This window comes from Furipterus horrens, unplaced genomic scaffold (assembly GCF_987537825.1).
Source record: "Furipterus horrens unplaced genomic scaffold, mFurHor1.1.pri manual_scaffold_15, whole genome shotgun sequence".
NCBI classification, from domain to species: domain Eukaryota; kingdom Metazoa; phylum Chordata; class Mammalia; order Chiroptera; family Furipteridae; genus Furipterus; species Furipterus horrens.
The window spans coordinates 21,585,837-21,608,436 of NW_028327185.1; the positions used below are offsets into that span (position 1 = coordinate 21,585,837).

Sequence of the window (22,600 nt, forward strand, 5' to 3'; positions counted from 1 at the left end):
ACAAGGGTCTTGTAAATTAAACACCCCCCCCCCCCAAAATGCAGCTGCTGGTAATGGTTTCAAGTATGTTAAAGAAAAATAATTTTTGATTTTTCTCCTTTAGACAAATCTCTAAGTTTTAAGTATTCATCATGCTCAGACTCAAGCAAAATAGTACATACAAAGATATAATAATTCCTAAAAAATCCTGTATCTAGTTAGTGGACTTTTAATTTTCATAGGTAGAACTTCCTATTTTTGCATGTCACTTAACCCCTCCTGACAACACAGGCTGGAGATATATATATATGTTCCAATCAGGTATCACATACAGAAGTGAATTAAAAGTACTTAATCTTTTAGAAACAGAATCAATGATTCACAAACTATGGCATTTTATTTCAGAGCCTTTGCTTACATTTGTACAATATATTACATAATTCTTCATTGTTTGCAGATCCTAATATATACTTTATAGCTTTTATTCTATAAGCTTTTTCTTCGATGTTTTACTGTCAACAAATCTTTACAGTCCTGTACAAATTTGAGTAACTTGAAACCATTTTCAACAAAATTAGTTACTGTAAGCACACACTACAAGACTGAAAATGCTTTTCTTAGAAAAGTTGAATGTAAAGGATTCTGACACGTTAGCATCTACAATGAAACGCTTTGAAATTCTCACGTCATATTGCCAGAAAACAAATAAAACATGCCAGCCCCATTCAAAAAAAGTACACAGAACTACAATTAAAACAGTAAAACAGTCTGTACAGTAAAGTACTGTGTATTAACAGTGCCAGGTATTAAATAGCTTGAATGAACACATCCGCAATATACAAATGTCTTACAAAGGTGTAGAATTAAATACAAGTGCCAAACAGAACAGAGATTGGAATCATACAACATAAAGTCAATACAAGTGAAAACAATCCTGCGTTCATTTTGAATTTTATACAAGGCATTTAATTTTATAGGCCTACCACCCGATCAGCTATTTATACTTAAAATAACAACCATCCTTTTGAGACAGTTTATACCAACAACCTTGAACCATACTAATACAGTTTACTTGTTCCTGAAGTTCTCTTGTTGTAGCTCATAATAAAATAAGTAATACAAATGAATTATCTGTAAGGAAAAGAAACATTTACAAGAAAACACAAAAATATAACTGTTATAATTCATTATGAATAAATATACACTTTGAACTGGCTAAGTACAATCTTTATACATTGTTTAAGATTTAATACAGTTTATTAGCCATTTTCTTTTTTCACACAATGTATTATATCAAAATTAAAAAAAAATACTGATTTATAGAAAAATGGCAAAGTACAGTAGTTTCATTCCAATTTGAAGGGGTATGAAAAGCCACTGCAAGACCTTTTAGCCTAATTCAAACCTGTAAACATGTTCAGTCTTTTTTAAAGAGAATCTTTAATATTTGGTTACCAGGATTGATGTCTGATATCCTGTTAACTGCAGGTTTTGAATTTATTACATGTGCTTGACTTATACAATTAAAGCCACCGTAAGGTGACTCTCTTTAAAAAACAATTAGCTTGTACAAATGAAAATAGGTTCATATTTTTTCATAAATAAATGGAAAAATATCAAATGCTCCAGCTTTAACAAAATACAAGGGAATAGATATACAGTAAGTTACCTTACCGTGCTCTGGCCCACCCAGTAACTACGCTAACTGTGTTGTCTCTACAGGCAGTGGAAAGCCTCCATCAGCCACAGTGGAAGGCCTTCATGTCACCAGACACACAATTCCCAGACAAGTTGGAAACAATTATTGCTTGAGGAAGAGCAGTTCATTGTACTTTTTCTTCATAAAAAAGTGCACTTAAGTGCCAAGTCAGCTTGTCAAGAAACAGTTCTTAAATATAAAATAGTGCTTTGTCTGTTTTTTTTTTCCTTTTTTTTTTTTTTTTGTGCCACTGTGCAGTATAAAAAAAGACGTGGCCCTCAACAGCCATTAAGTGCAAAGTGCTTTAGCAAGTCCTGCTGTCACCTGCACTCAACTGACATTCCATTTTGTGATGCGCTGGACATGGATGGTTCAGCTAAAGTTAACATAACAGCAGCTGTTATGGAACTGGATGAAGGTGAAGAAGAGGATGAGGATGTAGCAGCACCTAAGGAAAAGGGAAACCAAATCAATAGCTTAATAAAACATATATACCACAATAAAAAGAAATATGCCCTGGCTGGTGTGGCTCAGTGGATTGAGTACTGGCTTGTGAACCTAAAGGTCGCCTATTCAATTCCCATGTCAGGGCACATGCCTGGGTTAAGGGCCAGGTCCCTGGCTGGGGGCGTGCGAGAGGCAGCCAACTGATGCTTCTCTCTCACGTTGATGTTTCTCTCCCTCTCTTCCTCCCTCCCCCCCTCTCTCTGAAAATAAATAGAATCTTAAAAAAAGAAAGAAATGAAACACTAGACTACAATTCTGTATTCTCCAAAATCATCTAGGTTACAAGAGTAGTCAATTCTACCCAAAACCTATATATTAACCAATGTCACCCCAATAAATTCAATAGATTAAACACACACACACACACACACACAAAACAGGCAGTCAAGTCTCACAATCTCATCATGTGAAGAAAGGAAAACCTAGTGTAAGCAAGTAGCTAGACAGTGCCAGACTACAGACAGAATGGGAAAGGATAGACCAGGAAATGCTCCTGTCTGGATCAGATGAAGAAACATGAAAAGGACATGGAAATAAAAGTCAACTTTCTGTAATAATGAAACAAATGTCAAAAGGAGCTTTGAATCCAACAGGAAAAATCTAATCCACCCAACAATCTTTTCCCCCTCTTAATTCCTGCATCTTTCTACGTTTGGCATTTCTTATGAACTTATTTGGTAATGAGAATGGAAGGCTAATTGCTTCTTAAAGACAGAACAAAAGGGTCCACAGCTCTACTACTGCCTTTGGCACGGGTGGCCACACCACTCCCCACCTCCTGAAACTTTTCTCAGCCAGCTTCTGGTTTTCTTCATTCAAGGCTAGTTCTCAAGTCTTGCTGCTTCTGGCTTCTCCTCAGCCTCACTAATAAAAGTTGGCTTAACCCAGCTTTCCTTTCTTTTCTCCCCACAATTCCTTCGTAGGTGACTTTCTTAAGTACTGGGGCTTTGAAAACCATTTGCAGTAACCACTGTACTATATAGATACGCAAATGGTTTGAGAATTACATCCCTAGTCCTGACCTTTCCCCTGAGCTACAAACTTAAATATCCCATGGTCTACCTGACATTGCCACTTAGATGCCTAATAGGCATTTCAAAAAATAACAGGGCTAAAACACAATATCTAATCCTCTCTGTGCTCCCCAACCTACAAACAGTATTTTGTAAGTCTTCCTCATTTCCAAAACTGGCACCAAGTATCCAATTGTTCCAGCCAAAACCTAACAAGTCACCCTAATTCTGTCTTCATCCACCACATTTAATCCATCAGCAAGTGTGGGTGACTCAGCGTTCGTCGCCCTCTGTCTTTACTGAAACCACCTGGTCCAGGTCACCGTCACCCAACTGCTGCTCCTACCACTGCTCCATCCAGAGCCTACTTTCCACATGGCAAACAGCGATCTTGGAAAAACTAACTAGATCAGGCCATTTCACATAGATGTCCACCTACTTAGAATGAAGTCTGAACTCCTCATCCTACTTACCTAGCTGATACTTCTACCACTTTCTCACTACAATGGGTTTTCTTTCCGCTCCTGTAGGTTACAGGTGTGTTCCCACCTTAGAGCAGTTCTCAGCCTGGGGTGATCCTGAGGATATCTGGCAATGTCTGGAGACATTTTTGGTTGTTGTAACTGTGAGGTGTACTGGCATCCGGTGGGTAGAGCCAGAGAGGATACGAACCATCCTGCAGGGCAGCCCCTCACAGCAAAGAATTATCTGGCCCAAAATGTCAACAGTTCCAAATCTGAGAAACTATCTTAAGGAATACTTGCTGTTCTCTCTGCCTAGGACCCTTTTATGGACTGAATTGTATCTCCCCCAAATTTTAAGTTGAAGCCCTGCCTCTCAATGTGACAGTAGTTGCATCAGGCCCTCAGAGAGTAATTAAGGCTAAGTGAGGTCCTAAGGGTGGGGCCCTAATCCAGCAAGACTGCTGTCCCTATAGGAAGGAGATGTGACACCAAAGTCTACCTCCCTGTGCACAGAGTACATCCCAGGAAGGCAGCCATCCTCACGCCAAGGACAGACCTCAGGAGAAACCAGACTTGCTGACCCTCTGACCTTAGATTTCCAGCCTCGAGAACTGTGAGAAAAATAAATGTCTGGTGTTTAAACTGCCCAGTCTGTGGTATTTTGTTGTGGCAGCCTGAGCAGAAACTAAGACAAGTTATTCCCTCAGGTTCACTCTATTCTCTTCACAGTGTTTTTCACTAAATGAAATTTTATTAGGATTTGTGGGGGGAGGGCAGATTGTAAGCTCTATGAACGTGAACATTATTTTTTGAGAAATTTTTTAGACAAATTTTTTCATTTTACAGATGAGGAAAATAAGTCAGAGATTAAAGAACTTTCCTGAAGATATATAAACTCATGTGAGTTTAACTGCAGAATCGTAGCTGCTTTATGTTTAAGTAAAGCAAGGTAAAACACTTACTTTCTCTCTCTTTCTTCTTCAAACGCTTTCTCCTCCGATCAATGGAAGCTACCTCAGACTTTAATGACAGATAATGTTTTCTGATTTCTTGCAGTTTTTCCTGAAGAACTGTGATGCGTTCAGCACTTGTCATATTTTCTAGGTCCGCTGTAGAGTTAAAACTTTCATTAATATGGATTTTTGAACAAAATTTTAACATACAAAAGAAACAGCATACAGTGTGATTGTAGAATGAGGTCAAGATAGAAAAACTAAAAATAAGGCTTGAAGTATCTGTTTCCCTAAGGTTTTTCCTAGCCCACAACCAATGCCAGGTGCATAATTTATGCACAATATTTGTTGAACTAATGAGTGTGTATAATTAAAGACCTTATAACCTAAATATGTGTGCTAAAAATTCCATTCATGTACAATATCACCAGAGTATATCGTTAAAAATCATACTTAGAAAGAAAAAAGACTGAGAAGAAACTAAAATGTTAAAATTGTACATATTTTTAAATGTCAGGAATGTGGATAAATTTTTCTTCTTATTTTTTGTTCTTTTAGATTTTTTTGTGTGTGTATGTATTACTTAAATTGGAGTTTTTTCTCAAAAGGTCTAAAGCAATTTTCAATATCCTAAGAATATTTCCCTGTGTGAGAAACTCTAAGGTAGTCTTTTCTTCCCCCAAAAAACAAAAATTATTTAACAGAGATTTCTTATATATACAGAGGTATAAGAGTAGTATAATGCAGCCCCCCCCCACCATATACCAATCATCCAGCTTCAGTAATTAGCAATTCATGGCAAATCTTGTCTCATTTATAGACCCGCCCCCACCTACTCCTCACCCCGTATCAGAAATAGCTAGCTAATGTTGGTAATTTTCCTCAACTGCCTTATGTTTTTTCTTTTAGCAATTTGTTCATTCAAATCAAGATCCAAATGAAGTCTCAAAAATGCAAGTGGTTATGGTTATAACCTCTTTTTCAGAGTTCCTAGCATCAAGAGTTACTAGGACAAAGTTTCCACAGATGAACTGTCGATTTACTGTCTGTTACTTACACATCTGAAAGCTCCATTTGTAAACTTTGGGTAGTCGTGTACTGGGTTCCTTGAGATCGGGATCCTTATCACCATTCCTCCCACCTTTCCCCGGAGACTGCGTCCTCGCAGGGGATTTGGTGCTATGAGGCTTCATTCCAGTGGAGACTGATTTGACTGGCTGAGTCTTTGTTACACTTTCACCTGCAGAAAGTTCTTCACTATCACTGCTGTTTGCTGAAAGAAAAATAGAAAGAAAAGCATCAGTAAACAGGAAAGTAACAAAGAATTTGTCACAGATTTTAGTGGACAACTGAAAATTAACCATTTAAATTAGAATTTATTACTACAGTAAACAACTTGTTTTATAGATCCTGCCTAAAAACCTGGAAAATCATCATGTACAAATGCACCAGCATCACAATTAAGCCAAACAAAAACAAAAACTCTTCTTACCTGAATTGCCAATAATATTAAAAAAAAAAAAATCCCTAACTAATCTTCCATTACACTTAGTAGACTGTCAAATATACAGTAATTATATAAATAGCTTTTTACTCTATTATGTTAACATATAAAATCAAATACAGATCTTTTAAAATGAGTTATTATAGAAACTTCTTAATTTTAACATTTTAGATTTTATACATGTTTGCTACTATTTGGCCAAAAAAATGATGCATTATTAATCATTATATTCAATACAGATTATTCGGGAATAAACTCTAAACTTTGATACATACAAAGAATGTCTTAAGTAACTCCTACATCATAGCTTGTTGACTGAAATAAACCATCAGTTTTACCCTGGTAAATATACTCAGTGCTTTATGAAAAATTCTGAAATCTATGTAATATCATGTTACACCTGTCTTTGATGACTAAAGCCTCAGTAACAGAATGGAAATGCTTACTAAACACCTTGGCAGTTTATCATGTCACTAGGTGATGATGGTACTGAGAACTCCCATCAATTACCTCTTTCTGGATACAAAGTATCATTTTAGAGTCCATGAGTTAAAATTATTTTCAGAGAATAGTATCCTCATTCTGACTTACCAAGGTGTAAGCCCAATAATTAAAATGTGAGAATACATTAACAGCCAGATCTCCATATTACATGGATGTTAACTGGCTTGCTGAAGATGACTGCTCTTAGGAAATGTCATTTAAATGGTAAAATCTTGAAGACAAAAACATTATAGTACAATAAAAGATGCTTTAAATACGCAGTCAGTTACTCCAAATAATTGATGATCAAATTGGTATCTATTTATTGATTCTTCATTTAACAACAGCAACAGCAACAACAAAAAACAGTAAGGCTCTCAAGGCCTGAAAAATATTGCAGAGAGAAAAAGAATACAGCAACTCCTCCCACTACGGTGTTTCAAGAATAAAGAAACTCCACTCTCTCACCACAGACTCCTTAATCAAATCTCCTCCCAGTCCCCCCACTGCTGCTCTGGGACCCCTGGCAACTCCTAACTAAGCCCCCAAGGCCTGGCCCCACTCTGATGCAGTGGTCTGCCTCAGCCTGGCTTTCAGGCCTTGCTGAGCACAGCCGCCCGGGGCCCCAAGGAACGCCATATTCACCGCCTGGAAGTCATATGGGCTCAGCAGAACCTCGGGGAGCTGGCCGCATAACCCCTTTCTGCACCGAAGTGCAGCCAAGCCGGCCGATAGCAAAGGTCAGGCAGTGGAGGTGGCAGGAGTCTCCTGGAAGAGCAGCAGGAGGTCAGTGTGGGGCACCTGAAAAAAAATTCTTTACATATTTTCTGCTTCTCACTTTGTCTACAAGAGAGATAAAATGTGCAGCTCTCAGGAGAACTGCAGTACGTGTAGGTCAGTGAGCAGCGAAGAATCATCACTGAAGTCAAGGCTTTACTCCGAGCACCTTTAGCCAACATACGTATTGTTCAGAGCTGCTCTTGGCCACCTAGTTCCAAGTGCCAAGATAAAGGCGGTAACTGCAGCTGTTGGGATTAAAGCTTTAAAGCTATCTTGATTGCTGTCTTCCAGGCTGATTTTGCCTTGAAGAATTAAATTACAAAGTAATCAATTTCATCGTAATAAAAATAGTACATAATTAAAGCATTTCATAATGTGATACGACAAAGGAAAGAACTATGGACATAAAACTAACGCAAAGATGTTCTTGTTTATATTATATTAGTTATTTTTAAAAGGTTTACCTGCTCACTCATCAGCAATCAATACCACTGCTAAATAAGACCAACTTGCTTAATCCTAGAATTTACCTAGGATCAGAAAATTTTTGTGTGACTTTTTTGAGAGTAGTGACAAAATTAAAATATCGACCTATCCCACATCCTGAATACCCTTTCCTTAATGGGGAAAAAATAACACCGCCATAATTTTAAAAATTATAATTGACATGCAATAATTATTTTCAGGCCTACAACATAGTGACTCAACATTTATATACCTTCCAAAGTGATCACCATGTCCGCCACTATTCTTATATTTAAAAAATGAGGTTTCACACTTACTGCCTTTCCCCTTCTTTTTGTTGTTTACCACTGTTGCTTTATGGCTTCGTTTCTGCTTTTTCGATGAACTTCCTCCTCCCTGAGCTTCTTTCCCTCTTTTTTGACCTGTACAGGCTACAACAGGAAAGAAATTAAGTAACACAAAAAAAAAATCAAGCTTTTCCTAGGTATAAATTAATTCCACATTTTAGAAGCACAGAACAATTCTGAAACTACACATGTTCTTTAGATTATAAATTAGTATGAAATTTAGTGTTATTTAAAAAAAATTAATAATGAACTGACTTATTGCACATAAAAATTTTTTTAAACAAGAGTGTGAACATCCTTCTTTGAAAAACCAGATATAAACTGAAAATAGTTCTCCATATAGCACTGGGAATTTATGAGATCTAGAAGTAATTCAAAAACAGGCATATGCTAAAAATAAAAACTGGATTTTTTAGAAATTCAGTAAACCAAAATATTAAGATTTAATTATTGATTAAAATATTAATGCTATATCTTATAATGATGTTAATATAATTTTAAACAGTATGACAACAGGATAAATTTTAGTTATATTACACATTTATTTCAATAATAGCTTTGTTCCCAGGGTACTAGTTAACACAAAAACCATTTACAAATCCAGCATATTTCAAAAAATCAATTCATCCTCTTGGTAGAAAATTACCCAAAAACATTAAAAATGTCTATCTTGTCTTCAAGGACTATCCCAAGTGCTAAATCTTCACTAACCTTCCCTGATGCTCAGGCTTCACTGATTAATCACTACTCCAAACTGTAGTTTCTACATTATTCTCTTTACTAATTCGGTCCTCAGCATCTGCTGTGTTTCTGATTCTTTCTATTGGTACTATTTTCTCCCGGACTATACAATGAGCTCTTTTTCCAGAGATGAATAAAGTCCTGTCTATTCAGTTCCCTGAAATGACTGTTACCAATGGTAAAATCAACTTTGAGTATACAAAACATGGCTTCCTTGGTCAAAAATGGAAGATCGCAACTTCCTAGTTTTGTTGTTTTTTTAAAGTGGGCTATATCTATTGTTAACTTTTCCTAAAGCTATTTTAATATAACAAAGTGAAACATAAACAAGGTGACTTAAGATACTGACTATATTGAAGCACAGACTCTTAAAAATGATTGCCAGGTTTTTCTTTAAGAGTTTAATTATGAAACTTCCAGCTAAAAGAAACCAATAGCTTAACAAAGGCTAAATTGGAGGAAAATCCTAAATCAAATTGCAAGACTTACATTTTTACTGTTAATATAATGTAATTTCTCTAATATCAAGACACCTTTATTAAAATGAGGTCATATGAAATAGCTACTTAAAAATTTATCCCTAAAGGATATAAATAAATTCTAAAAAATACTATATGCTTTGATTTGATAAAGGAGTTGGCCTTTGTTACCCTAATTTTGGGAGTTCTCATGGTTCTTACTTTGTAACCTAATCAAGGTTAAAATTCAAAAGGGCAATACTGATTTAGTCTATCAAAGGACAAGCTATCTTTTTGTAAAAAAAAATTAATCTTTCATAAGAAATGAGGAACACAGTTCAGGATACAATCTCTTAAGAATTATAATCATTAAAATTGTATCATATATTAATGTCAAAAGCCTCTCCAACTGTAACAAAGGCTTTTTTAATTTTGAAAATTATTTATGTCTGGACAATTCAGTTCCATGCGATAGTATGGCACACAAATACAATCACAGTAACTACATCTGTGAATATGAAAAAACAAAGAACATTCTGATTTAATTGCAACTATATTTTTTACTTAATACTTATTTTTCAGAAATAAATGTTTTAAGTCACGACTGTATGACAAGATTATATCAATTATAAACTCAGTAAAGCTGGGAAATAAAGATTTGTGTAAGAAAACTCGAATTTTCCTCTCTCTTCTTAGCTGAAAACCTAAAGCTAACACAGTAAAAGACTTGGTATGTAACATAAGACACACTCCCTACCTAGTACTTTATCTTCACAATGGAAACGAGTGTTTTCAAGCCAAGTGTCAGACTAGCGTATACTGATTTAAGACACCTGAACGACATGGTTTTTAAGAGAAATGATGACGGAAGTATAGCTATTAGCACTATCAAAAAGTACTAAAGCTTTTGGAAGATACTAATTTGAATTTCCACTTTTAACAACTTGCCAGTAAATCAAAAAAGTATCAGTGTAGGTTATTAACACACACAGCAGTCCTTCCATGTGCAGCTACGCATCTAAGAAAGCATCGAGTTCCTCCACAGACTCGCACAACTTAGGCCTGCAGGGCAGTTTGGCACGGGTGTCGGAGGGAAGCAGTGCCTGGACAGCGGCTGCTCCAGACCCCTACACACAGTGCTTGGGTAAGGGTGGGGGGGTCTGTCAGCAGACCAAAACGTTTGTGAGGGACTGCACACGGCAATCGCAACAACGTTACAGAGGCGGAGTTAAGCTGCCGGTGCCACCGAGCCCACCGGGCACAGTGAGCTTCCGAAGGGGCCTGCACTCGCCCGAGGGCCACGGACACCAGCTCCTCCCAAGCCCGGAGACGCAGCCCACTACTCGTCACTCCAAGAGCCTGTCGGATCTCCATTTTCCCCACGTTCACACGGGTCCTTCCCGTAAGAAGCCACTGGGCCGGGAGGAGGGGGACCCTACACCAAGGCGCCGCCCCGCCGCCCCTCACCTTTCTCAGGGTGCTCCGGCTCGGGCTGAGCGCTGCTGCTGGAGCTGACGCTCGCGTCGCCGCCGGCGGGCGAGCTGTTCCCCTCCGACTGCAGGTCTTGCAGCTCCCCGGCCACACTGTCCACCTCAATGGTGCTGTCCGTTTCACTCTTGATGCTTCGGACCTCTTCCTGGTTTGGGGCCAGCGCTTCCGAGGCTGTGACAGAAGACTGCGGCCGACTGGCTTCCGTGACAGTGACCGAGGAAGGCGACTCGGGGGTGGTGGGCGGGGTGTTGAGCACGGAGTTACTGCCGCTGCTCGGAAACTCGGCTTTTCGGTCGCTGCCTTCCAAGGGCTTCTCCTCGGGGGGCGGACCGGCGGCACCGGCGGGCGTCGGAGTTTCCAGCTCGGCGGCGCTGGGTGAGCAGCTCTCCTCCTCGGCCACAGTCTGCAGCGTCCCCTCGGCGGGGCCCTCCTCGCAGGCCGGGTGCGGGGGCGAAGCGGCAGCCTCGGTGTCTGAGTCTGAGAAAAGCTCCTTCAGCGTCTTCTTCGGCCACTGTCCTTGAATACTCGACCAGACGTCTTTTCGATCTTTAGCTCGGCTGTTCTGAAGTCTTTCATCAGAGTTATTTAGAAGTTTTATCCTTTTTTCTGCCACTTCTGAAAATCCTGAATAGAAACCAGTCGTCCGCAGAGATTTTCTTTTTTCCTCCAAACCGTTGTATTTTTTAGTTGGTGTCAGCTTGGCTTTTGATTTTTCTTCTTCATCTTCATCTGAAGAGCTGTTGCTACTGTTCTCTACGCAAAGCGATTCTTTGTTTTTGGCCTTCTCGTCCTTTTTGCTGGGTGACCCAGTTTTTGAGCCCTCCTCTGTATTGCAGTATCTTCTTTTTCCACGTTTTACTTGTGGCTTTAAGGATTTATCTGTGCTGTCCTTCTTGACATCCTTTCTCTTTTTTGTGACTTCATCTTCTTCATAATCAGAATCTTCAGATAATCCTTCTATATCTTTTCTTAACCTTTCTGGAGATTTTGACACTGACTTAGATATTAGCAAATCTGCATGAACCTTGTTTTCTTCTAGCAAAGATGAACTGTTCTGTTGCTCTTTCGAAAGAAGATCATTTCGGGGATGTACCAAATAATCAGTCTTACACTCCTCTTTGCCGTTACTGCCCATGTCATGAGCTGCTTCCTCCTCCTGTTCACTGTCTTCAGCAGAACTTTCAGAAGCTGGAAAGAAGAAGAAAACTGATGAGTATGCTAAGACTAGCAATGTCTTCTCTGTGTCAGGCATTTTATACAGTAGGTCCTATGTTTACAGCCACCCCGCTTGCCAGGTTTTACTCTGTTTTACAAGTGAGTAAACAGTTCCATTACTATATACTTTTGCCGTACTTCATAAAGTTGTAAACATAAAAGTTGTGAATTTTATTGCCTGTAAATTACACCTCAGTAAAGCTGATTATAAAAAAAGAAACTTCTCCAATCTACAAGCAGAAAATAATGGAGTCAGGATACAGTACTAGACTGTTGAACTACAAAACCTGTATTCTTAAAAAAGTGTAGCCTTCATTTTGCATGTACCAATTTCTTTAAAAGATTTTATTTACTTATTTTTAGAGAGAGGGGAAGGGAGGGAGAAAGAGAGGAAGAGAAACATCGATGTGTTGCCTCTTGCGCACCCCCAACTGGAGACCTGGCCTACAACGCAGGCAGGTGCCCTTACCACAAATTGAACGTGCGGCCCTTTGGTTTGCAGGTTGACATTCAATCCACTAAGCCACACCAGCCAGGGCTCCATGTATCAATTTTTATTGAAAGATTTTTCTACACTAGGAATTTCCACAACAAATACTTTAAAGAATGACACAATTAAGTAACTAATGATCTTTATAAAAATATTTACGGCATTTTAAAATGTTATAGTAAGTAAATTCAATTTAGAATAATAGTTTTTATTATGACTTCAACATAACATTTATAGAGAAATTGCTACATGCTAGGTACTTTGTGACATGCTTTTCAGATATTCTTATTCAATCTCACAATAACCCTGTGAGGTGTATGTTTTTATCAGCCCCGTTTTGTAGTTTAGAAAACTAGAATTTAGAGGTTAAACTACCTCCAAAAGCTAGAAAAAGTCAAGATGAAATTTAAATCTAAATATAAGTAATTTGACTCTAGAATTCAAAATGTTAACTACAACACTGTACTGAAAAATTCATGTATATGTTCTTTAGCTAAGTTTGTTAAAAGTCAAAAACAATTGATACAACTAATATGGTTAAAAACATTTAAAATTTACAATGTATTACTGCACAACTAAGTTTTTTAAATTATCAAAGCAAAACATATATATGGTCTACCTATTTCTTATGATAATTATCATCCTAATAATATTCTATTTGTTGATTTATAAAGTTTAGCCTGCTATAAGCAACGAGGATTTTCTCCTATTAACATCCCTATCCCCTTTCCCCGTACTTTTTTATATGTCAATTATAGTATTTATAACATATGTGGCTCATTGCAGAAATAAAAAGTACACTTGATATTTCCTTTCTTGCAAAGCTTTTTATTTTTCCAAGAGTTTCCTCAAGTCCTTTTCTACACATTCATTGACTTTCACATTTATTTCAATCGCCTTCTACCCAGTTTCCTTACTCAGCAAGTCTCTACTCTGGAGGCTGTTTCTGCTCCATCTAGTGGGCTGCTCTCTGGGTCAGTCCTAATTGCTATCATCCTAAGAATCCCTGCACGCTTTCTTCTGACCTAGACCCAGTGTTAAATGAATCTCACATCTTCCTTTTTCTGGGTTTATTCTCATATTGTGTTGGAGCACATTACCTAGTCGTTTCCTAAAACAGGTACACGGGAGAAAATATTCTTTGTCCTTATATGTTTGAATACATCCTGACCCTCGAACTTCATTGGGTGATGACTAGTTTAATCATGTACAGAATTCCAAGTTGAAAATTATTCTTCTTCAAAATTTTGAAGGTATGACTGACTCCTTTGCTTCTAAGTGTTGAAAACACTCCTTTCATTTGTCTTCTCATTCCTTTGTGGTGACTTTTATCCCTATTATATAATCTCATAATAACGTACTGTGGCATGGTTTTCTTCTTCATTACTTCAAGTACTTGGTGGGCTCTTTCCATTGAAATATTTATGTCTGTCAGTTCTAAACATATTTTCTCTTTTAGTTACTTGCTAATTTCTCTCTACCTCAAGGCTTATTTGACCTTAGTAAGATACATACACACACACACACACACACACACGTACACGGAGGAGGGAAAGCAAGCTCTATATTCAACACTTGCTCAGGAATGAGATACAAATCAACAAACCAATAATATAGTTGTGAGATAGTTCATAAGAAAAGCCTAATTGGGTTTATTTTTTTTTAATTCAAAATTTGTTTTTTGTGGCATATAACCAGATATGCTGTTTCCATGGCTTCCTGATTCCTTATGGTATTTGAGGTGATTTTAAAAGCAATGCTAGTGTCTCCACAATATAAAACACAAAGACATATAAACATAAATGTATGGGTACATTTAAACAACAGGGTCTGTGTGGCTACTTGCCAATTTCGTCCTGTTCCCACCGCTCCTAGATTGACACTCTATGTCACTTCTTTTCCCTAAAATTTCCATCACAGCTGTCTTATACTGTCTGGAAGATTTCCTCAACTTTAAATTCTAAGTGCTCTATTGAATTTTAATTTCAAGTTTTTCTTCTTTTTTTCTTTTGTTCCTTTTCATGTCATTCTTGGTTCCCAGACACTTATAGGTTCTCTGCAATATTTAATAATCAGCAGATACATAGGTTGTCTGAGATTATTTCATAATCAGAGAGATAATTAATAGTTCATGTTTTGTTACCTTCATTCTCCCTGTTTTAGTTTCCACCTTTTAACCTTTTACCTTGGAGCTCTCCTTGATTATTCACATGTAAGGATGACCTACTTAAAATTTGACTGGCACCACTGTGTTGACAGTTTATTTGTGGATAAGCTTTCCACTAGATGATTCATCAGGGATCTAGTTGACTCAAGGGGAATCTCTACTGCCAAAATGTGCAAGATTGCCGTCTAGAGACATACAATTTCTGCAAAGAATTCCAACCACCACACCCATCTCATTCTGTTCCCAGCCTATCTCATGCTGACAGTATAAACTCCTATTTGTGTTCTACATTCGCAGGTGGGATCAATTTCCTTTCCTTCCTTCCTTTTTAAATTGATATTTAGAGAGGGGTCAGGAGAGAGAGAGAAACATCTATTTGTTGTTCCACTTATTTATACATTCACTGGTTGCTTCTTGTATGTGCCCCACAACTGTGGCATATCAGGACAAGCCTCTAACCAACTCAGCTACCTGTCCAGGGCTCAGTTTTTCTTTATATATGCAATACATACACATATGCATTCATAGCAATAATCGTTTTCTAACTGGAAGAATTTGAGGTGTCAAATCTAATCTATGGCCAAAAATAAAATAAAATAACATTCGCTAAGGAAAACAGAATATTTGAAATGTTAAAAATATGCCAATGTGATGCTCACTGGTGAATTGTTTGCAATAGGAAAAAATAGCAGAAATAACCTAAATGTCTTTCATAATGAACTAATTAAATAAAACAAATCACATACAAAGAATCAGAAATTGGAAGAGCTCTGGAGTACACAGAAACAACATTGGCAGCAAAAAAACAAAACAAAACAGAAAACAATTGAACAATGCCAATAATATTACAAAGGAAAAACTTCCAACCCAGCTAAACCATGAATAGAATAAAGACATTTTCAGACCTTCGGTCTCTTAAAAAATTACCTTCACACTTCTGGTCAAGATGGAGGCATAGGTATAAGACATGCTTCGCCTCCTTGCACAACCATAAGAAGAATCACAACTAATCTCAAAACAAAGAACACCCAGACCTGCCAGAAAATCAAACTCTATGGAAGTCTGACAACCAAGGATTTAAAGGAGCGGTGGAGGCTTTTGTCAACTCTCAGAGAAGTGGAAGATGAAATCAGAAAATGACCTCGAGACTCTTCAGATTAACATTCTCAGGGAGCCTTCATCTAAATGGAAATAGTGCCTTTTATTACACAGCTAAGCTTAAGCTTGCTACTTAGTTTTTTAAAATAATTATCCTCTTTAAGAATATAAGTTTAATACAAGTCTAAAGAAAAGTAATTACTACACTAAAATCAGGATATTAATTACTTCTGGGTGAGACATACTGATATGTGTGTGTGTGTGTGTATTTTTTGAGATTTAGTATTTATTAATATCCCCACTGAGTCTATTTTCCACTCCAAATTCAATGCAAATGCTATTTTTACCAGCATCTTTAACACATTCATTGAATGGTATGAAGGCATCTTTTTTTTTTGATGAATGTATTGGTTTTGGGTATATATCTCTTAGTGGTTAGACAATTCAGAATTATTTTAAGTAAATACTATTCATTCACCACTGTGATATATATAAAAATGTTCACATTATTATTCTTTAAATTATATATTTTCCCATATATTGCTCTGCATGTCTGATACATTAGAAAACTATGAAAAATGACCTTAGAATATTTAAAGCATTTTGTTTATAGAATGAGTTCATGTAAATATTCATCAGAAATGAGACAAAAACCAATTTCCATTACACTAAAAAAAAAAAAAATCTGAAGTTATGCAGTGTAAAATATTTTATGGAGATATAGATCAGATCTCCCCCCCCTTTCCCTGCCCATCAGATTTATTGAATCTCCCTCCTCCTGTCCTCATCACTTTTATTATTTGATAGTTAAGACTTCATTTTGCCTTAAATATGAAGCAGTAATGACACCATAAAAAAGAACATAATAAACGTAAACAAGACAAAGTTAATTATTCTGTACCAAAAGATCAATATAATTTTATAGTCTAATATGGCATAACACAAACTATATTTTACATGGCAATAGAAAGGATGGTACCTGAGAAAAAAACACAGTATCAGTACAAGTGGGTGAATATTAAATTTTAACTAAAATTTAATGGTGTTCCTGGATCTATAACAGAAATATTTGTAAGCCTCAATCAGTAACTAATTTTATTTCAAGTAATAATAAGAGAAAAAAAAATCTAGTTGAATTAAAAAAACAATTTGATAATGTCACTGAATTATCTTCACAGAATTTGATTTATAAAACTAAAAACAAACACTTGCATGCAATGGGACATTTGTTATATTTACCTTGAAGTCCATTAAGGATAGAAGTAATTTCAATGGATTTAATATGAGCTGTATCAGAGTTTTTAGCATCAGTAAGATCCAGTTTAGATGCCATTTCAGGAGATGAATTTGTCTGAAATGGTGGTTTTGACAAGCGCCGAAGTTTACAGTTTTTAGGAGAATATTTATCATCTTTGTCTTTTTCTTTGTCTAATTTATTCTAGGTTAAGGAAAAAAATATCTCATGTTAGCCATAATTCATCATGACACATTTATTAGTAACATTGTTAGTACTGATTCTAACTCATGAGTTATAAAATATATTATTAAATAACATAAAAATATATGAGAAGTCCCTCAAAAACTGCCACTTATGTTCTTCAAAGTTATTTAACAAACACTGCAGGATGAGCAAAAAGTTTTTGTCTAATATTTACATTTATATAGTTAAAATAAATTAATAACCAGATAAACAAGACTAATAAGTCTCCATTGATGTTATAAATTCTTCAAAATCAAATCAAAATAAGCTTAACTATTCACTTAAAAAAGAAACACAATTTCAACCTGGTAATTTTATTTTATTTTTTTTTTAATTTTATTTTTAGAGAGAGGAGAAGCGGGGGAGAAAGAAACATCAATGTGTGGTTGCTTCTCATGCGCCCCCAACTGGGGGCCTGGCCTGCAACCCAGGCATGTGCCCTGACTGGGAATCATACTGGCAACCCTTTGGTTTGCAGGCTGGTGCTCAATCCACTGAGCCACACCAGCAAGAGCTCAATCTGGTAGTTTTAAAGCCTGTAACATTCTCAATATAAAATGTGGGCTGGGAATGAAAAATTCCAAATATCTTCATTCAACTGAGTTGGGATTAACTCCAAACAAATAATCTATTATAAAGTCAAATCGGAGGTAACCTTCCTGTCTCACTGATAATGTTTGGGGAAAATTTTTTTCTCCAATTCTCTGTGTATAAATAGTTGGGCAGAGACTAACTAATATACTTCCTAAAACCTATTTTTTAAATTTGTTTTAAAAATAATTTATAGGAAAAATAATGCAGACAAGCTCTCTAAATGATGATGTAGCAGTAATAATTCTGAAGTCCTGTTACACAGTCAGAGACTATAGAATTTGGGTGACGATATCCACAATTCTACCAAAGATGGTACATAGGTAGTATCATTCCAGATACACAGAAGAGTTCATTGATCACATATAATGCATGCTTTAGGGTAGTGGTTCTCCCAGTGAGGATGCTGGCCCAGTAACATTAGCATCTTCTGGGAATTTGTTAGAATGAAAACTCCTAGAACCAGAGTCAGATCTAATGAATCAAAAACACCAAGGATGGGGCGAAGCAATCTCAGGTGCAACAAGTCCTCCAGGTGACTGTGATACATGATCAAGTGCAAGACCTCTGGGCTTAATTCTCAGAATGTGTTGGGAAGGCTTCTGTGCAGGTAGACTACCACAACCTATCAATGATTAGTGCTGTTCTAATTTGTCTGCTGCTGCCAGTTTTTTCATCACTTTATTACTTTATACCAGAGGTCACAGTACACCATGTATTCTGAAGTCAAAAATAGTCTTTCCCACTTAAAGTTCAAATATGGTTTTTAATGGCTGTTTGAGGATAGTCTTGAAAATAGTGGTTCTCAGAATCAGATGATACAGAGGGAGGGAAGGGAGTACAATATCAAGTATTTTCCAGGGAACTGTTTTCAAAATTCACATGCCTCTTCCCTTATGACCAGGAACTTTAATATGCCTGGGAGGGGCCAACAATTAAAATGAGAACTCAATAAATATTTAGCAAAAACTCCCCATGCAATATTCCAATATTGCTTCTCCCATCTCTACCTTGTCCACTACCTGAGAAATGTCACTCCTAAAATTTGCTTTGTGTAAGGCAACTGGCTTTTTAAGTACCACACACAGACTAAATACTTCTAGTAGCTAAAAACAATGCTAAATGTACCACGATTTCCATACTTTCCAATAAAGACCAAGAGTGAAGATGAAAAGGGTTTAAAAGGAGGCCTTGCTAAAAAAACATGGACCAAATTTTACAGTGAGAAAAGAATAACCATTTTAGGGGAAAGCTTTCCCTACTAGGGAACCACTAGGTATCATTTAGCAAGAAAGTAAATAGCTCCTCACTTTGATTATGAAAATTGAACTTCAGAAGAATTAAGAATTCTTAAACCATTAAAAAAAGGCATTAATAATATTAAAACTATTCTTAAACCTAGTTAATGGTTTATTTTCTAATAAATATTTTAAAAGATTTAGTCTTAGAATAAAAGTAATTCGATCATACATAGAAGTAACATTAATTTCCACATGAGCAGCATCAATGTAGAGTATGGCTAATAGGGTCTTGTGAACATGTTGTAAGCCACTAACTATGCAGTCAGACAAAGATGAAAAGAGTTGCAGACAATGACCCAGGGCTCCAGGCCCACTACTTCAGGGCTTCCTAGTTGGAAACCAAAGGAGCAGGAGAGGGTTGAAATGGATCAATAAAATCTGGCTGGGTGACCTTATACAATGTTCACACTGAAAAAGTCTCGAAGATCCTTTGGTACAGTTTTTTTCTTCTTTCCTTTGTATTCATTTAGTAGTTTCCAAAATGCCTTTCCATAAGTGACAATATTAATTGTACCCAAATCTAGCTTTAGATAAATTTGCTATGTCAAGAGAATATTTCCAACTCTACTAAAACTAATGCATGCACACACACAATGCATAATTTTGGAGAAAAAGTTCTTTAAGAGTTATGATGTAGAGAAAAACAAGCGCTTACCTTTATTTTCTTCCGATGTTTTATCTTTGGCACATTTTTATCAGCAGGCCTTACTATTTTGTCAGCTTTAATCCATTCATCATATCTAAAATTAAGGGAAATGAATATAAATATGCAAAAACACATATCACAGAAATACTTATGCAATATTTAAGAGAAACTCATAAACAGAATCGTAACATTTTAGAACTGGAAATGACCCTGGAGATGATTTAGTTCAATTTCCTGGTTTGATGCATAAAGCTACCAAGGACCAAAGGGACCGATGAAGTGACTTGCCCAAGGGCATAATGTCACCTATATGCTCCAGTTTGAAATAACAGAAGAGCACTGTATTATAACTTATGGACAATGGAAAACCATCTAGAAAACATATCTTCTCATAAAATACTAGGAAAGCACTGCTCTGCCAAGGTTTTCGGTATTCTAAAATGCCTCCTGCATGCACAGACAGACGAGAGTCCAGCTGGGACGACCTCGCTCCTCACTGTCGATGTCGGCATGATTTTACAGGATGCAAATCACTGCTGACTGCAACAAAGCCATTTGTTTAAAGCAAAAAAGGACAGTTCATTTTTGTAAAAACGTAGCTAGAGAGAAGAAACATTAGGAACAAATTAAGCTCCCCGATAAATTCAATTAAAAAAGAACAAATTAACCTCATTTTATGTTCAAAGGTTATATACATTATTGTGGAAAATGGAAAACTCAACTGACATTTTTAACTCCACAATATGAACAACTAAAAATGAGCTTTTAAATGAAAATGTCCTCATTATTAGAGGCACTAAATGAAATAACAAAGGCCCTAAATCAGCCAAGTACATGACTTGGGCCATTACCTGACTAATATATAACATTCTTGGTCTAGATTGGGCCTGGAAAGTATGGGCAGAGTTAAACACACACTGGCTGCAGGGGAGCTCAGGGCTCAGGTCCATGACGGGGCTGTCTGTATCTGCTAGGAGCTGTTGAGACCACAGTGATAGGTAATAAGAAATGGCATGGGTTCTGGGAAAGTCTTTACATTCCCTATTAACTAGTTACGTGGCCCTGGTCAAACCATTCTCAACATCAGTTTATTATGTCTAATATAAAACTACATTTAAAAATCAGTATCAAAATAATACTGTAGAGCACGTAAGGTTTTTTGAGGACCAAATATCTGATCAGTACTTCAAAAAGTTTTAAAGCAAGTATCATTCTTCTACTAAACACATTCCTTTTGGTACTTGCACTGGCGCAGCAGAAACCACCTTTATATTTGTAGTACTTTTAATTTTCCCATTAGTACTGAAAACTGCATTATTCTTGAGAAGAAAGTAGTTTAGTTCCTTCTAAAATCAGAGCAGAGGTGGAGAATAGAGAAAATATCTCCACCTTCTGCAAAGATGACTGTGAATTCCTAAAAGCTCCTCTTATTTTAATGTAGTTATGGAAATCAATGCTATACACTTTGTTTAAAAAACAAAACGAAACAAGCTTTCTATTTTCTTAGGTTTTTTTTTTAACCTTTTTAAACCAGACTATCTGCTATGTAGATTTTTACAGTGCCAGACATTTTTACTACCAACAAGAATACTACTTAATTCAACGTGGGTTTTTGACATGAATTATATTTCAAATCAGGGTAGAGTAGTAGCTTTCAATTTAAAACTACCATGACTGCCCTGGCCAGACAGCTCAGTTGGTTAGAGCATCATCCCCCTGCGCCAAGGTTGCAGGTTTGATCCCCGGTCAGAGCACATATAAGAACCAACCAGTGAATGCATAAACAAGTAGAACAACAAAGCAATGTTTCTCTCTCTCCGCCTCCATTCTCCCCTCTCTAAAATAAATTGGGAAAGAAAAAAAAAAAAAAAAGATTGCCACCATGATATACATTCGCGCATTTTGCATGGAGCACCAAACACATTAAACGAGCAAAAAAATAGTTAAAATGTTCGCTGGGACATAGGAAGACTTCTTTGACTCATACAACATATGCTGCTTAAATTCTCTTAGGAACAAGGTAAAAGTAACACAAACACATAAAGTAACAGCTATTCCGGAAGGTACAGACCAATACCCACTGCCTGAGTTACACCAACCAGGGCACATACACTATATGGTAAGGTTAAACAAGGACTTTTGTGGCCTGAAGTTTTTCTGAAAGAAACAGTTTATTGAGCCATATGCTAGCTAGGAAGTGACCAGGTCCTAGGGCATCAGCCTAATTCAGCAGCAGCAGGGCCGGATGGAGAAGATAACAGGTCCACCATCCTGGGGAGGCCAAGGCTTGTCTATGCCGTGAGTTTGGAGAAGAAAAATGTAAGGTGCTTTGAAAGAATTTACACTGGCTAAAGATCAAGGAGGTAGGATAAGATGAAGTGGAGGTAGTTCTGGAATAGGTGTATACATTCTGGAAGAAAAAAGCGTTGGCTGCCTAAACAAGATGCAGTGACACCTGGTGGTCAGCCATTCCTCTACAGATAATCATGAAAATAGCCACCTGGAAGTTAATTCAATGTTCCAACATAAATTCAGGAGTGTTAGTTGTCTTTGTGGGGGGTTTGCCCATAGTTGTTAACTGATTAACTTTCCACCTCCAGCCTGCTGTAACATAATTTAGGACAGTCTCAGAATTTTCTCCTTATATTCTGTATGGTTTTAGGAGATTCCTTGAAAAATTCTTTAGATGTTCTCTGTTGGGAGTAATTACATGGTAACTTATGACTCT

At 36.8% G+C, this 22,600-nt stretch overlaps 1 protein-coding gene across 4 annotated transcripts in view; it reads right to left on the reverse strand.

Moving 5' to 3' along the window:
• Positions 1 to 350: 350 nt before the first annotated feature.
• ARID4B (AT-rich interaction domain 4B) overlaps positions 351 to 22,600 on the reverse strand; it is a 136,544-nt gene continuing 114,294 nt past the window's right edge. For 3 of the 4 annotated variants that reach the window (XM_090263464.1, XM_090263462.1, XM_090263463.1), the window contains 7 exons: positions 19,882 to 19,966; positions 17,094 to 17,292; positions 10,861 to 12,072; positions 8,165 to 8,278; positions 5,673 to 5,888; positions 4,625 to 4,771; positions 351 to 2,126 (listed from right to left, as the gene is read on the reverse strand). In XM_090263464.1, the coding sequence (XP_090119590.1) occupies positions 1,999 to 2,126; positions 4,625 to 4,771; positions 5,673 to 5,888; positions 8,165 to 8,278; positions 10,861 to 12,072; positions 17,094 to 17,292; positions 19,882 to 19,966 (2,101 nt within the window). In that variant the 3' untranslated portion in view covers positions 351 to 1,998. Of the gene's footprint in view, positions 2,127 to 4,624; positions 4,772 to 5,672; positions 5,889 to 7,247; positions 7,404 to 8,164; positions 8,279 to 10,860; positions 12,073 to 17,093; positions 17,293 to 19,881; positions 19,967 to 22,600 lie in introns of those variants that run through there. The other variant, XR_016508327.1, reaches the window with a different exon arrangement.